The 18,544-nt window shown below is 34.7% G+C and overlaps 1 protein-coding gene across 12 annotated transcripts in view; it reads right to left on the bottom strand.

Annotated features, from left to right (window-relative positions):
- Window positions 1-18,544, bottom strand: part of PCDH7 (protocadherin 7) — a 387,317-nt gene that overhangs the window by 172,410 nt on the left and 196,363 nt on the right. For 3 of the 12 annotated variants that reach the window (XM_074349501.1, XM_074349482.1, XM_074349477.1), the window contains one exon: window positions 6,753-6,848. The exons of the other annotated variants lie outside the window; for them this stretch is intronic. In XM_074349501.1, coding sequence (XP_074205602.1) covers window positions 6,774-6,848 — 75 coding nt within the window. In that variant the 3' untranslated portion in view covers window positions 6,753-6,773. The remainder of the gene's footprint in view (window positions 1-6,752; window positions 6,849-18,544) is intronic. 12 annotated transcript variants of the gene reach the window in all.

Here is an 18,544-nt window from a genome sequence, read left to right on the forward strand (position 1 = left end):
ATTGAGGAAAAAACAAAACAAACAAACAAAAAAACTTTAAGATAAGTGATCCAAAACACCTTTGGAAAGCCATCAGTCCTCTCAACCTTGTATTTTGTTCTCATTATAAATTCAGATATCAGTAAAACTTTAGCATTATGGCCAAGTTTTCCATGATCTTCCCCAAAGTGGTGCCACTTCTAAATTAGATCTACATTTCTTTGTTGTTTTAAAAAAATATTTGCCTGCATTTTCTTCACTATTTGACTATGTTGACTTATCATGGTACTGTACTTAACAAAGACCACAGATAATTCAAATCCTCACCAATATGCACTATGGTGTCTAAAGACATTCTCCCCCCGCCAATTAGCTAATATCCTATTACAAGCAGCTAATGTGCCTGTGTTAACCGTCCTCTTTATAATGAGAAGTACTATTTATTTAATTGACGCCTGCTGTCCTGATGAGAGTGGACAGGCAAGCTTACATAATGATGGGTGAGTCTGGTCAATGTTTTTGACTGGACTCTTCAGTAACTTGTTTCTGTAAACTTTGGGGGTGTTGCCTACTGTGGTGTCCCCAGTCACAAGATAGTGGTGATAAGATCATATCAGGCAGCTCCTGATTTTAAGTTGGAATATGTTTTTGACTAGTTTTTCACTTCCAGCAAAAAACTTTAGTGGATTACAAAGAATGTTTGTAATGTCAAGCTTTGCAAAGAGATGCCAACTTCCATGCCCCTCCGGGAGCACAGCAGGCTACACTACCTAGTGTTTTTCTGTTTCTTATGAATAAAATTGTTTGCTTTCCCATTTCATCCTGCTGATTTGAGGTAAATAGTGCATCCAAGGACACACAAAAAAGTGTCAACTCACCAAGATCTGTACTTTTAAGCAAGCTACTGCAGTAAGTTTGGTTATTCTTCCAGCTCCCCTGGACAGGGATTCAGAAAATCTGGATTACAGCTCTCTCACTAATTTAATGACCTTGAAAAAGTTACTTCTTCTCATTAACTGGATTTCCAAATGGGGAATTTTCATAATCTCTCCCAGGTGAAATAATTTATGATTCTATATGAATGCTTTATATTCCACACTTTAAGAAGTAGAAAACAATCAATCATAAAATTACTTTTGCAAGTTGTCTTTATTACAACTTTACTATAGTCAGTTATACTGCAATAGAGAAATTATATTCAAAATGAGGACAGAGTGGCATCTCTAGACACAAAAGAATTGATAGTTCCGCAGATGGAAACTAGTGACTTTCTCTTCAGAATAGTAGCTTTGGTAAGAAAAAGAGCTTCACTAGGACATTGTAGCATTGGTTAAAAATTAGGTGACTATGTTAAAAATTCTCAATCACTCCTTCCAATGAAATCTTTGAGAATTATGTCACCAGATTCCAGTACAGAATGATTGCTATTATGTCTGCTGAAAATCATAGAATCCCAGACCATTAGTGTTAGAATCCATTTTGTCTAACTTATGAATGAATTCCTTTAATAATGATTTTGAGAAATTACCATGCAACCTGAGCTTAAACATCTTCAGTGATAAAGATTTCAGAACATAGGCTATTCTTTGGAGCAGATTTTGCTGAGCATTTCTTAAGTTAATACATTTCCTCCTTATAAGGAAGCAATTTTCTACTCTTTCTACCTACCAGCGTTTGTTCTGCCCCCAAGAATTACAAAGAATGAGTCAAATCCTTTGTCTCTCTGCTGCATTAAAGTGCTTCAAATGTCTTTTAAATTACTGTCTTCTCTTCAACCTGTCTTCCTCAGTGCACCAAACATTTTCTTGGATGCACGTATTTTTAAAAGCACTATCTGCCTATACACCAAAAAAGAAAAATATAGCACCTTAAGTGATAGTAATCATCAAACTTTTTTTAATTTAAAACCTTAGAAATTATGTAAGAAGCCTGTAATATAAGTCATAATTGATCATATGATCTTGACAATCCATGCTGCAGAGTCAAAGCAAGTTCTCAGAATCCTTCTCAACAGAAACTTCACAAAGGAAAAATAAGGTCAACACATGCTGTATCACTAAAGATTACATCTCTGGTCCAACTTGGTCTCCATATTTTACAGATGAGGAAACCATGCCCCCAGGAAAGTTAAATATAGTTTATTGGCAAACCTAGAGCAAATCCCAATTACTAAAATTCCTTGTCTTCCATATTCAGAAATTTGGAAGTTACTTTAAAGGTCAGTTAGTTAAATCCCTTATCTTGGTGAAATAAGTGAGGTCTTGAGAGGTTAGGTGATTGATCTGTATCTCATACATTCCACTCCCCTCTTTCTGAAATATTAAAAGAGATTGAAAAATATTAAATTATATATGCACACATAGCATACCTCTTCAACAGCAGTGAGAGGCAGAGCACATATAGGTTTTCTATAGTTTTGGAATATTGTCTAAGACTCATATATAATCAAATGCCAAAAGGGTATTACTTTGGGAACTGAATCTAAGAAAAGCAGAACGGGAAGCCTACAAAGCAACATTCAACAGTATTATAGAGAAAGAATTTATGTAGGCACTGAAGCTTTTGAGACTATAAAGTCAAGCACTATAATTACCATATGGAAGATGTTCATTAAGATTATATAGGTTCATAATATATGAAGCAAATTGAAAATGGAAATCCTGGGTAGGGTCAGGGAAAAGTCATGTGGCATTAAAAGCATTCTCTGCCAGCAAATTAACTAAATGTCCCAGTTCTAGAAAGGCCATATATTGTGCCTAGGCACTCACTGAAAGTCAGATATACAGGGATGCTGAGAGATTGCCACCATCTACTCATAAATAGGACTCACCAAGGGACACTGACAGCACCTTGGCATTAAGGAGGAGTTCACATACATGAAGGATGTACTTTGCAGTAACTTTTATTAAGGAAAGTCCATACCTGTCAGGACATCCAATTCAGACATTTTTCAGTCTTATTTTGCTCTATTTTGATCTCCATGTAACATTACTGTTATATGTGAGTGAGTACATAATATTAGTCATTAAAATCAATAATTTGCACTGAGAAAATAGTTTTTGTTTTGCTTTGTTTTTGTTTTGTTTTGTTTGTCTTTTACTTCTACTGATATTATCCACTCAAGGAGATATATATATATATATTATATATATATATATATATATTATATATATATATATATATATAATAGTGCCAAATTTGCTAGAATGCTGAATGGGCATCTTAGGGAAAAATTTTCTTAGGGAAAAATTCATTTCAGGCACCAACTCAAATCAAAATACTTATTCAATTAAGAAATAAAAGGTAGAGACTGAAAATTCTTTTATATCAATCGAATATTATTTTTTAATTAATTCATTTTTTTCTTTTTTCATTCTTTTTTACATATACTTGTATTTATTTTATTTATATATTATACACTAGCCAAACCATACCTTTATTATGTGCAAATTCAGATCAAAGCCATATGCAGTTTTAATCTGTACCTCCCCTTTATTTCCCCAAAGGTATTTAAATGGATTTTCTGGGTTCTTCAAAATGAATAAGTATAAAAATATAAACTGGGGGAGCTCATCTTAAATTCCTTATTTCTTTGAAAAAATATTTTTCACTAAATGAGACTAACCAGAATGCTAAAAGGCTTTGCAACCAAGTAAAATAGAACAATTGGGAAGACTGAGGCTGTAAACCAGAAAAAAAAAAAAAAAAAACCAGAGGGAATATTACACATCCAGACACTATAACAGAGTATCTATCTGAATTTAGGTCCTGGATATACTTCCATTTGGGAAAGGAATAGAACTTATTTTGTGTTTTCTCAAAAGGAAAACCCAAGATAAATGGATTCGAGCTATAGAAAGGCAGATTTGGGCTCAATATTAGAGAAAGGTAGAAAGTTAAAAGATGTCCCAAAATAGAGTGAGCTACCTCTGGATTTTGTGTCACTGGAATTATTCAAGCAGAAATGAATGACTCATAGTAGCATTAAAGGATACGTGAACAATCTGAGACTGGATTGGTTGACCATAATCTCTCTACTAACTCTTAAACTTCCATGACTAATTCATCAAACATTCATTCTATGCCCTAGGCACTCTACCTAAAGAAAAATAGTCATGAAATGATCTGTATAATTCACAGAGCTAACAGATTGGTTAACACTCGGAATATCTTGGTAGGGTGGGGGGAAGGGTATTTTGATTTGTTTCCTAATTTTCCATCAAGTCCTCCCTACCTCAGTTGTATTCTCTAGGCACAACCTTTTAAGTTCTAAATACATAACTCCACATTAATGCTTAAGCCCTTATTTTGCTCTCAAAAGCACTGTTTCCACAGAAAAAGTCCTAGAAAAACCGTGTACACAAAGTAACATATCTTTACTCCCCTTTCTCTTTCCAGCCATTTTACCTCAAAGGCTTTCCTAAGAATAAAGGAAACATGAACTTATAAATAAAGTCCTTTTTCTCTACCTGCATTGATTTTTTTCCCTCCAAGTTGTGTTTCACATTCTTTTAAAGTCCTTTCAGTGTCCCTAGTTTTCAATGATCTGTTTCCAATTTTTCATTGCTTTCAATTTATGCACTCACCTCAAATCTCATTATTTCTGTTTTCTTATCTATATTTTACTTCTCCATTCCCTTCTATTCTTGTATGGTAAACTGTTAAGACTCTTTTCCTATATGGTGCATATTTTCTTTACTTAACATATAATGTCAAAAAAAGGTTTCTCTTATTACCTTTCCTCAAAAAATTTAGAACATTTTGGTTGAATTGTCTTCTTTCCATATGAGATATAAGTACTTCTTTTCTTACCACTAGATTTGATGAATTTTATAAAATTTAAATGATGTCTTTTCTGTTTTCAATCATTTTATACTTACTTGGTTTTTAGTTGCAGGTCCTAAATTTGGGGGGAAATAATGACTTATTTCTTATGATAAGATATATTGTCATCTGTGAAGCTAATGAGCCAAGAGCCACAAACTCAGGGGTATAAAAACAGAGCAGAGGGAAGTATGAGTGAGGAGAAGGGCCCATGTGAGGGTGAAAAACATGAATGACTGTTTTGTGAAAATTCATTCATTTGTTCCAACATTTAGTGAGTAACAAACACCGTGGACACAGAAGAGGTCATAAAGGATAAGATGAAATCATTGTCCTCTAGAAACTCGGAGTCAAACATGACTGAGAAGCCCAGCTTTGCTTGAGAGGATTAAGGACACTACTTAAGGCACATGCCCAATTCGGTCAACTCTGAGTGACCTCGGCCACTTTAGATTTTCTCCAAGCCTCATTTTTTACCTACTAAATATGGACAATAATAATTTCTAACTTTACGTTCCCTTGTGGAGATGAATTCAGAAAACAGAGATTATTAAGCTTATTTACATTGGGCCTGATGACACCCAATGTCAATCTTCAACATATGTGTGTGGTTATCATTGCTGTTGGGAGTTTTTCAAACAGACCCCGGGAAAGGGCATGCCAAACAGAGAGACCCAACTATGCAGAGGTCTGTGGACAGGAGAGATTTTACCCATTGAGAAAGAGATGGGGGCCAGAGCACAGTGTGCATCCAGAATAGAAATGTAGGTAGAAATGGGATCAGGAAGGCCAACTAATGACTTCAGAGCTTTCTAGAATAAGAGGACACACATTGCTGAATGAAGATTAATGGTCTAGCCTTTAATGGTTAATGGTCACATCATTTCACTCATGCGTGTAATGAAAATGAAAAGGCTTTGTTTACGTTCACAAGTCTTAATTATGCTGTTTTAAGGAACACCACAGATAGTGCTGCCACAGACATGCACACCTATATACACACTCACTGCTTTTTTTTTTTTTTAAAGACATCTGTCAATAATCTTCCTAGCCCAAAGGTAGTGTTTTAGTCACGTCTCAAAGATTCTGATGGAGTCACAATTATGTAGTGCAGAGTCTCACACATCCTCAAAACAAGCCCCTGCAGGAGCTAGGAGGACCAGTTCCTCCAGTGAAAAAGGAAATCAAGAAGGTGGGCGTTTCCCTGTGATGAGTGAGTGTTTATGTTTCATAGGTGATGACTCTGCTGGAGTTTGAGCCCTGAGGGACTAGCTCCTTTCAAAATGTAGCAGCCTGAACCAGGCAATCTTGGGACTGCTGAAGGAAATAGTCCCCTCCATCCCTCTCAAATACCACCAGCTGAGTTGACAAAAGGAAGTTTTGCAGAAAGTGATTAGCATACATTCAGCTCCTACATCTGGAGGACAGCGCTTTGTAGGGTATTCAGATTTATCTGAACTGGATTATTCTTAATTTTCTATAACCAGATGAATAAGTATTGTAATTGATGTGCATCCAGTTTTGTCCATGCTTTGGAAAATTCAAATGCTATCATAATTGCACTGAGTTCAAATTCACAAACTTTTCCCATTTTACACATTTCAAAGGTATGTTATATAAAAAGGATTTGTAGAACGTTGAAAGTGGGATATATAAACACACAAGGCCCATTTTTTTCCTGTGTAATCAGTTGAGGAGACTTCATAGCACCTTCCTCTGAAAATGGTATCATTAATTCTTCCATACGCTTAAAAAATAATCTACAACTGGGCAGGGAATTCTGAAATGCACAGCATGCTGAAATATGCAAAGATGTACTCAGGCTGAGCAATCCTTCCCTATCAGTAGGCTCTGTCCAGCAGGTGAACGAGTCTTGTAAACGTAAGAAAGACTGTTAATGGAGAACGCAGAAGAGGGGCAGTTGCTCTGCTTCGTGAGAACCACCATACCTGTTGATTAATGGAGAGGCCTTAACAGCACTCTTCTTCCGTGCGTCTTGCCATGAGGAAAGGGGAGGAGGGGAAAGGTGGTGATGGCAGCAACACCTGAGGAAGGGAGATGGGGAAATATGTAAAGGGAAAATCAGCAGCCCCTACACAGTGGTGTCCATCCACAGACCTCGCCATTAAAACCGTTTCCAAAAACCTGAAGCTTATTTTCTTTCTCTCTTTTTCTTTTTTTTTTTTTTGAATCAAGGTAAATTTCAAAGATCATTTAAACAAATTCAGTATTTCAAAAGGTGTTCATCTGAACATTCTCACAACAGTAATCTTCCAAGTCTAGGACAGGAGGGCTGCTGCCCTGGAGGGGCTACCATCTTATTTTCACTTTTGTGACTAGACAGAGTAGCTTAAGGCAGGATTTTGATATATGGGTTTAGTTTTTTTTAACAACAGATGTAAGAAATATTATAGGATGAACAATACCAACTATATATGTATTTTCTCCCAGCACACAGTAAGATTATTATCATTTCTTCATTTTGCCTCTACCCCATTGCTGTATAACTGACTCACGATGTATTTTCCTTTTTACATTCTCCTATGGGCATTTAGTTTTGATATCAAAACAATTGCAACTTGTGAAGTTGATTTAGTAGAATTCCTATACCCTGCGAGAGGTCAAACTGATAAAAGCTGTAAAAAAGTCTCATATTTTAATTTTATTTTTGTAGACATGGCTTTAGCTGGACTATATGTAATTTAAAAAAATTAAATATATAAAATTATTTGGAAAGAATAAACCAAAAACTTTTAATAAAAAGTTGATGATAACAGGAAATTATTTGAATTTTAATAGTGATTAACTACTTTAAGAATATCCATATATGAGACAACTCTACACCTGAAAATGAAACACTGCTACAAGTTTGGCTCTCAGTGTTTGTTTTTAAAAACATCTTTAACTTTGTATGTTTATATTTAAATACAAACTTCATATGAAAATGATTTTTTACAGTATTTAGAAAAGCTTTTATACATAGTGGAGCTAAACTGATTTAAAAATATGCATATTTTATGAAGACAAGAAGCAGTATTCCACGGTGGTGGGGGTGTTAATAATGGAGACGGCTATGGGTGTGTGGAGGCAGGGTATATCTCTGTACCTTCCTCTCAATTAATCGTGTTGTGAACCAAAACTGTTCTGGAAAAAAAAACAGTCTTTTAAAAAAAAAGTTTTGTAAAATATTAAAAAAAATAAGAGGAAATTAAATTTTTGCCTCTGAAAAAAATGTTTTTGATCCTCTCACAATACATTTCTCAGTGTAATATTTACGGAAGAGCTGGGGCATTCTTGAATTTTTCTCTAAGGACAGGGATTTTTGTGAATACATGTTTGCATTCTTGTGTCTGAATGTGATTCTAACCTTTAATCCTAATGTTTAGGAAAGCAGCTATCACAAAGATCTTTGGGGTTTGGAGCATAAGCCTTTCGGTCTTGCCCTAATCCTATTTAGATAGGGTATCTCAAAACTTTCCAGTTTCTCAACTCCTCTGGTCTTTGACACACTGCTCACTATTAGCCATCATCTCTGTTTAAAATAACATGACCCACCTAATACTTAAGCAAGAGTATTAGTCAGCCCTTGAATTGGGAAATTTGGAAGCTAATTGGTTATCATAAGAGATTAGCATCAAAGAATTCTGAGGGCATATGCACTATCTAGCCCTTTTGAATTAAAGAAACAAACTCAAAGTAGCAAACCTAAGTTTTATCTGATATGATCGAACATAACTTCTTGTAGCTTTCATTTTTTTCTTTCATTTTGTATTTAATTTAAAAAATATTAACTGCCATTACACAGAATCTTTTAAAATTTAAATCCCCCTCCAAACCAACATATTCCAGTAATATCAAAGCAAACGAAATCTAATTATTCCTACATTTAAATATACCTGAGTGATTATCTGGAGATCAGCATTTTATCTTTAGAAGAATCAAACTGGGGAAACTTGCAAGCCAGGAAAAAAAAAAAATCCACATGCTCTTAATCTGTGGTAAGATCCTTGAATCTAGCATAAAACACAGCATTTTTTTGGTATATGGATTCCTAATATCCTAAGGATTTTATATATGGTAAGTTCTTCCTTTGATCTTAGGAAGGGTAGATTATTATGAGTTAGTATATTTGGAAATTAGCACCATACTATAAAAGATACCAAAATAACAAAAGGTGTGCTTATGAGAAACTCTGGAAAATAAATATACATACACAAAACAGATAAACACTAATAGTACAACTTATCCAGATGTAACAAGTAATATAAAATGGTTTTATAAATAGCCAAGTCTATAAACTCCTAAAACAATGTAGAATGGTAACAGGAGAGATTAAACAGAAATTTTAGAGTCATGAATTCATAGAGTGGAAAACAGAACTTTATGGATTAAGGGAAATAAAAATGAAAGCTTTTTCTTTTTTTTTTTTTTAATATTTCAAAGATAGGAGCCAGGTACTAGAGGGGTATTTGTAGATATTTGTTTCTAGACAATGTTACGAGCTAGATTTTCACCTGGATAAAAAAGGGAAAATGGACCATATGATATTCAAAAAGAAGTGGTGGAGAGAAGGTTTGTGATTATTATTAAGTAGCACTGACAACAGAGAGTTTGTAATGAGATTGATATTCCCAAAGGACAGAAATTCTTTGTCATGTAGATGAAACAAGAACATCACAGCGAATACTGTGGTTCAGCCCTTGTAAAGTCTGTTTCTCTTTTCAGAAAGATGTATGATTGAAGAGGAAATACTGAAACTAGGGTGCTGATACTAACGGCTGTGTGATTTAGTGCAATGAGCACAGGGAACACAGCTGCAATGCCAACGAGAAATAAGGCACAAGACCTGCTTCATAGCCTCAAAAATACAATCTTTAGGAGGGGAACAAAAACAAGGGTCAAACTTTGTAGTGCTTGGGAGTTAAAAGCGAAGGGATACGGGGAGCGAACTTTGACAAGGCACATACTGAGCTGCTTCTTAAAGACACGGTGGGCTATGGACAAAGGATGAAAGGGGGAAAAAAAAAGCAGTTTGCAGAAAAGGAAGCTGACACAGCCTAATGCAATGTGGTGGGAAGGACGTGGTTTAGTGCTGGCAAGTCTGAGCTTAGTCCAACCAGAACAGATTATTTGGTGGGAGGAACAGAACACTCCTTGATATGCAGAAGAGACACATCAAAAAAAAAAAATATATATATATAGGGAGATTAATTAGGCAGTGAGACTGCTGTTCCCTGCTTAGTGTCCTTAAACCTATATCAGAACCTGACTTGTCTGGTACAAGGATATAAGAGAAAATGCCATTGCCATACCACATAAACATCCCTGATAACAGTATCGTTTTCCTTACCCTATTTGGGAGAGCCATCTTAAAGTAAGTTTTCTCTTAACAATTAGAAAACAGATATTTTAGCTCTGGTTCTGACTCTAAAACTCTCCCACAGTCTCTCACATTCCTACCCAGGGCTCTTTTGAACATGAACAGTCCTGTATATTCCTCTTGGGGGGCCAGGCTCCAGGCAGTGATCCGGTTCACTTTTCTTTCATTCTCTTTCTTGCTGATAGTGGCTGGATAGTTATCAAAAAGGACACTTTATTAATCTTAATGCTAGGGTCCACAGTGTGTCTAGGCAGGGCGGGAGCGTGGAGGGCCAGCTAACTCCTGCCTGACTGCCTGGCAGGATTAAGATCTGCCCTGGTAGCGTCAAGGAGAGATGGAATCTGAAAACCTCTGCAAAGGAAGGAATGCTATGTGTTCTTCCACCCTCAGGAAACTGCTCTACTTCTGACACTGCCCAGTTCAGTTTTTGTTAAGGAGTAACAAAGAGTATTTTTATGTATAAAATAAACAATCCTATAAACCACAGACGAGTTTATCAGTCAGCACTTGAATACTGAGGCCACAAGGAGGAAAAAAAACAGAAAATACAAAAGGGACTAACATCACTGCACAGGCACCACTGGGAGGTTTTTTTTTTTTAATCAATAAAAATTATGACTGATTTAAAAAGAAAGAATGGTTATTAATCCTTTATTCAGCTCTTTAAGGACGTGGTGTATTTCTCGTGCCTTGTATTGTATCTTATGTTCCTAAGATATAAAAGTATAAATTGCTTAGCTTAATGGCAATACAAATCTGCTAAATAACAGTGTTTGATGTTACCAGCTACCAGCTTTAATAAAACAATTGTGCAGTGAAGAAATTAGGAAATAATATTAAAGAGATGTAAGTGTAAACCTTTTTTACTGAATTACATTTTAACTGGGTTTAGTCTATGTAAATTTACAGTCTGATGTATTAAGGCTTGTCCATGATGCTTAAGATCTCTTATCTCAGTAAAAACATGAAATATTCTTTTGGTTTTTTTTTCTCTTTAACTGAGGATGTTCATTAATTTTATTATCACACACTACTTCCTAAAAATAACTTTTCATCATGACAATTAGATTATTGCCATATACAAATCTAAATCTGCGATAAAACTTTCTGACAATTGTATATAAATTTCAAGATTTAGTTGCATTAAAAACATTTTATAAAGGTTGTCACAAATCTATAATATTTTGCTTTGCTATTTTCAAATTTCTAATGTTTGACTAATCTGCTCTCTAAAATATCTCACAATTTATCACTATAATAGAATGACCCAATGTGCCTTCTATACAAAATAATAGGCTACCCGAGTACCTGGTTAATCATTGATTGATATATTGTATAATGTGCACTTCAAATTTTAATTTTAATTAATACAAAGTTTTACTCAATATAATTAATATTCTAAATGTAGGTTTTCCTAAAAAAATACACTTTAATATGGGTTTTGCTCATTCTCTTCTTAGCATTGTTTGAGTAAATGTATAAAACTATGGAAATCCTAAGTCCTCACATTGGACTTTTTTAGCCTCTACAACTAAAAGGTTTTATATCAATTTGATTATTTGGTTTTGTCCCTCGAATATTTCAAGAGTGTTCAGTCTGTGCTAGATGCTGCTTTAGCCGGTGGTGCTTAAATATTTGGGTTTCAAGACTCCTCTCGCCTCTTAAAAACTGTGGTTGACCCAAAGCCCTTGTATTTTCATGTGGGGTATACCATCCTTGGTATTCATTACATTCAAAAGTAAAACTGACACTTCAAACATAATTACTGTAAATGTATTTGAAAATAGCCAACGTCATTTCATTCCAACATAAACTGTCTTATGACAAATTATTACTATATTTTTTAAAACTAAAAAAGAAAGGGGGGAAGAATGGTGCCACTGTGATATGTGTTAACAAGGACGTGTGATACGCAGAGAGCTAAGGAGGAGGGCTCCACAGAAGAGGCGGTACTTGCAGTAAACTTTAAAGAAAGAATTGGCCAGCAGGACAGAGATGTAGGTGAAAGAGGTTAAGACCATTTCAGGGAAAGAAGGGCATGGCTAGACACAGCGTGTTGTAATAGAAAGAACATGCTTTTTTGGCTTGACAGATTTTTTTCAAACCCCATGTCAGCTATTTTGGCTGCATGACTTTGAGTAAATCGCCTAAGGTCTGTGAGCCTCCCTTTGCTCTCTTGCGAACTAATAAAACCTACATATTAAGAACATCAGGAGGATTAAGAGAGATGAAATATGTAAAGTATTTTCACATGTGGCAGTTAATTAGAACACTCAATAATATATTGCATTCTGTTGCATATTTAAGGAGCGTGAATTGGTTATCACGCTGAGAGCACAGAGTAGAGTGAGGTGGGAAGCGGATGGAAGTTATAAACAAGAGTGAAAAGGGCAGTGATTACACAGAGTTGGTAGGGAGGCTAAAGGTGGCTAGGAGCGATTTGAAAAACAGAAATACAATAATATGGAAGGAACTACCTTGGAAACTCCAAAGAGAAGCACTTCTCATGCAGATCTTAGCAAACTCATAGAAAACCCTGATTTCCACCCAGGGTCATCCTACCCTCTTCCAGGAAATAAACAAACTGCAATTTTAGAGAAACCATTTTCCAGTAGCATCATAAATACAAAATGAATATGTAAAAAATAAAACGGATGGAAGAAAACTTACTAAGACAGACATTTAACCAACCTCTTCCACTGCTAATAGAAATTTACTTGACCTGAATGTCCCAGCTGTCTTTGAAATTAGATTTCAATTATATTTGAGCAATGAATGAATGACTATATAAATAAATTTATATTTAAACCCATATGAACAATGTACTAAGAATTTGAACTGGCAACTATGACGTTCTTAACCTGGAATTGAGAATTAGGAGACTCAAAGAATCTACTAGTCAATGTCAGTTTACCTAGAAAACAGTTTAATTAAAAGTGTAGTACACATAGAATGTTAATGATTTTTCCCCATGATAGTGGGTAACATCCAGAAACTATCTTTGACCTTCAAGGACCTTCATGGATAGACATCAAAAAACATCTCTCAACTATAAAATATTTTGTGTTGATGCACCTTAGTTCTGTCAATTAGGATACAGAGAAAAATATATATCTATATCCTTAGTAGAGAAGCATGGTTTCTAAATATAATACAAACTCTTCATTGAGGCCCAGGTTTAGAATTTTATGAAACACAATAAATATCCTGGTTCACGTACAGACACCTGCTGCAGTAATACACCAAAGATCAGTGAGAACAATAGGAATTTTAGGTGAGAATGTTTGCAATATTCTACAAAGAGTTTAGGATTGGCCCATTCCTTTTCTTACAAAAGATGTTTATACTAGTCTATCATTTGGACTAATTTCTCTACTACCACAACTCAACCCAGACTAAGTTATCAGAAGAGCAAGCAAAGAAAATAAAGCATACAAACTAAGGAAATACTGGAAATTGTGGTTGGACCTTGAACCCAGGACCCAGAAAATATTCACTTATTCTTTGATTAATTCAACAAATATATACTGAGCATCTACTCAATGGCAGGCCCTGCCCTCGAACCTGGAGATAAAACAATCATGAAACATGGTCTCTCGCCTCATGCAGCACAAAATCTAGCAGGTAAGACACTGAATAAATAAATAAATAGAGGGTCCTACTCCACCCAGAACACATACAAATAATTCAAGAAATTCCTTTCAAGAGAATGTTGTTGTAAAAAATTACGTATCATAAAAAAGAGACCGAGTTCTTCAGTTTATAATTTCTCACATCCTGACTTTGTAAAGACAGATAGTAAAGCTCTACATCCAAACAGACAGGAGTCTAACTCCATGTAGCACTCATCATCGAGGACTTAACAATGGCTGTCCTAATAGCTGACATGAAGTCTTAGATGATAACTTTCACCTTCATTTCTCAGGCTTCTTGTGTGCCCATATGTGAGGGCAGGACACAGGATAATCAACTTATGGTGATAACTTTAGAACAAAATGTCTCTATTTAACCATCCTTCCCTAGAGCACAATTTACATAGAGTTTCTTCATTGAAATTTCTCTTTACAATTTTTCTTGCTACCTCCCTTCTCTTAGTATTAACTATCATAGTCTAACTTTGCCAAGTCAAACAGCAGTTGTCAATTCTGCCTGAATTTAGCCACATAAGTGTAGTAGTCTACTCATAATTGGGAAACATTTTTTTTTTCTTTTTGTCAAAAACGCTTCAGTCTTGAATAAGCTTAGCAGAAGCTACGCTAAGCCATTTTGAGTTTATCCAAAAGAAAATGAAAACAAAACGGATGGTTTCCTTTGTAAAGTCGAAATAACTCCACTCTGCACTGTTATTTATAAATTTAAACCTCAAGGAATGATTATTCATAGATATGTAGAATGGAAGGAAAGTAAAACAGTCTGTTCACCCTACCCTTCATTTGAAATACTTTGCACACTGCTCCTAGTTAATGTATTTTAGTTTATTTTAAAACACAAGTTGTTCTTTGACTATAAAACATCTCAGACGCTTAGTAAAACTTTTTTTGGTATTATTTTCTTCTCAACAAATTCATATACAACCAGAGAGGCAGTATGCTCTAGGTTGGAATTCAGTTAATACAAGAGAACACATTTTTCAATACTGTTATTTAAATGACACGAACTACAGTGTCAACTTTGGGCAATGCTAGTCCCTCACAGCATATATATTATTTCATTAGGTATGTATTAATTCATAATATTTTATTTCAAGACCATAAAATACGGTACACTCTTGAGAAATCTGACAGATGATAAAACTGCATCAGAGTGGTCATGTACATGTCCATATGTTTTCATATTTCTACAAAACTGCTGGTTTCTTTTTATTAAAATCAGCTGTCTGAATGAGTTGACTAGCATCAAATTTAATAAACAGCATATGGAACTGTTAATATATGAGAAGAACCTGTTCTTTCTTTCCCCTGCCACATACATGCTCTTTTACGTTTCAGTTAAGTGATATATTTCTCTGGGTGGGAAAAAAAAAAGAAGACATTAAAAATAAGCTGTATACCATGTGAATTTCATTATACAAATAATAGCTAAGTTTATCTTAAGAATATTGTATAAAAGAAACTAAATCTTTGTCTTAGTATATTCTATTTGTACATAATACACAAAATATACTTTTTTATTTTGCTTTTGTATATTTTTCCTTTTGTAGAACTGTCTATTATGTGGCTAAACATTTTGAGTCTTTTAAATCTTTAAGCAATCAGTTAATGGGGGCTCATTAAAAGAAGAAAAAGCTAAAATCACCTCTTTTAAGTTAAAATTTTACTGACCAAATGCATTGACTTTCTCAATGGATCAAAATCAATTCAGAAAGTGTGATGATAAAAGCTATTTAAAAATTCAAGACAAAAAAAATCCACTGTTTAAAATGTGAACCAAAACTTTAAGTTTAATTCCTGAGAGACAAAGAAGGAGATTAAACATATTTTGATATGCCAAATGCAGTTTCAGAGCATTGGTTAGAACCCTGACTCCCTCTTGCCTACATACTGATATTCCTTATTCTAGGGTAATTACTGGTCTCAAATGCCAGGCCTATGCTTATCAAACTTGGTCTGTTTTTCCTCTAACATGAACTCCATTAAACTTCCTACTCTTCATTGACCTTTCCATTTCTTGGCAATGAAAGAAACAGGTAAGGAAATGCATTGAAAGTAGGTATGTCTGGACCTAGAGATCATTATTCTAAGTGAAGTAAGCCAGAAAGAGAAAGAAAAATACCATATGATATCACTCATATGTGGAATTAAAAAAAAAGAAAAAAAAAAAGGACACTATGAACTCATCTACAAAACAGAAACAGACTCCCAGACATAGTAAACAATCTTATGGTTACCAGGGGAAAGGGGATGGGAAAGGATAAATTTGGGAGTTTGAGATTTGCAAATGTTAGCCACTATATACAAAAATAGATTAAAAAATAAATTTCTTCTGTATAGCACAGGGAACTATATTCAATATCTTGTAATAACTTTTAATGAAAAAGAGTATAAAAACAAATATATGTGTGTATATGCATGGCTAGGACATTGTGCTGTACACCAGAAATTGATGCATTGTAACTGACTATACTTCAATTTAAAAATATCTATCTAGAAGAAAAAAGGTTGGCATGCAAATGGAATGTTACATTCTGTGTAAGAGCAAGTACTTACAAAATAAATGCAGGTTCTAAATTTTCCTACATCTAATTTAGATGTGAAAAGCCAGGCCATGTATGATTACAAATGCTAAAGGCATACCTCTACTGTGGCTCAAGCTCTCAAGATTTCAAATTACAACAGCATCCTGTTTTTACAAGGCATTACTAGAACATTCTCCAGTGTGTATATTAGATTCCTTTATGGAGACAGTCATGTTCCTACAAGCCATAAATTTAATAAATCACCAGATATATAACTTTCATCCTCACATTTACATTACCAAGTATTTTATGGCGCAATTTTCTTAGTCATAGCAGTGAGACTGCTCAATGACATAAATAAATAAATAAATACTATTTCAACATAAAATCTTTAACTCTAAAGGAAAATAACTCTGCTGGAGTCTCACAAGAATACAATTCACTATTAAGGAGAATTCAGCTATCAGTAAGGTCGATCTTGGATTGCCTCCATGAAGGTTTATTACAAGTAGTATCAGAAGGACTTTATTATAACAAGTACTGCAGAAGCCAAGGACAGAGTTACGGCTGGATTCCAGGGAAGAGAAAAAGAGCTTGAAAAGCTTAATATACCACAATACGGAAATTGTTATTATAAATAACTGGAACATTTACATCGGATTATCATACATTTTCAGCAGAAACTTGAAATGCCAACCCTGTCCGCATTAGTTTCTGGGCACAGAGTTTCTTGTCGAGACCTGTTGTGCATTAACAGAGCCAACCCTAAGTATTCCCAGGGATTTTTAGGGTTATATTTGAAAACAAAATCCCTTGCAAGGAAAACTAGAATTTTAGGTATAAAGGATATTTTGAAATGATGGAATATTTGAGCAATTTACTGAAATTACTCTGAAGCAGTATTTTTACAATACTCTAAACTAACTCAAACTCACAGCTATTTTAACTTAAACAGCACAATTCTCTAAGTTGGAAAAATTGTAAATATACACCTTATTCTTGAGAGGTTAAAAAATGCACTAGAAGGCATTAGAAAACTATACCTACCCTTAAGTTAATCTTTTTTAATCTTTTTGTTAGTTTTTTACTTACAGGATTATATTGAATTTCAACTTGGCTTGTTAATTAATGAGAGAAAACGATCAAAAAAATCATTGCACATGCACTGCAAATTTTCTATTTGCAACTTAATAAACAATTTAATATAGGGGTATAACTCATTTTTACAATATAAAGTCTCAATATGGCAGGAGGCTGTCAAATTTGCAAATGATGAAGATACTGACTTTAACAGAACATTTCCAAAATAAAGTCTTTCTGAAGCTATAGTTTATTGGTCAGATTTATTCCCAAGATGTGCTTTAGCCTTTCAGCCCAGCTCATCGAGGATGGGCTGCGTGTCGTGTGTGTGTGTGTGTGTGTGTGTGTGTGTGTGTGTGTGTGTGTGTGTGTGCATGTGTGTTTCCCAGGTGAGCAGTGCTGAGCAATGCTTCAAATGTGCTCATAAATTTCAGAATGAATATCCAAAACAGACAGTACCTGAGAAGTCAAATTCTCCACGTGTGTGCCATCACATAAAATATTTGTCCTCATAATTGTTTAGGGAGGCACATCAGGTACAAGCAGATAGTTTGTGAGGTCCAATCAATAATGATACCAGCTAAATGAATGCAATATATATATATATAGCGGATCCTTCTGCTCTTTGGAATCCATGGCAGTAACCTTTGTTTAGAACGAATGTGTGTCTGAGCAATAACATGTACTGATATTTCTCAAGCTGCTAAAATGAAAAGAGCTCAGAGGCAGGCATCTCTCTGTGTAGCTATATTACATTTTCTGTTCTTTCCTCCCCTATCGAGGCAAGAGAACTGCCTTAACCACTTCAGAAATGCCCTTCCTTCTTCCCACGGAAGGAACTGAAGGCCTTAGCGCTGATGCTAAAATATATGTAATAGATACAAATGAGCAGCAGGGACAGATGGGGACTTTCGGCTGCTTAATGACTAGGTCAATTATTAGCAAGCTAAATATGTCAGCTTCTCAGTGAAAACAGATATTTTTACTTAATCCCATGCTGAAATATGTCTCATCTTTTCGGCATGTGTGCTCCTATATACATGAAGTGTCTATATGTCAAATATAAAAGCAATATTCTTACTTTAGTGTGAAAACCAAATTACACT

Source organism: Camelus bactrianus, chromosome 2 (genome assembly GCF_048773025.1).
Source record: "Camelus bactrianus isolate YW-2024 breed Bactrian camel chromosome 2, ASM4877302v1, whole genome shotgun sequence".
In the NCBI taxonomy this organism is placed as follows: Eukaryota; Metazoa; Chordata; class Mammalia; order Artiodactyla; family Camelidae; genus Camelus; species Camelus bactrianus.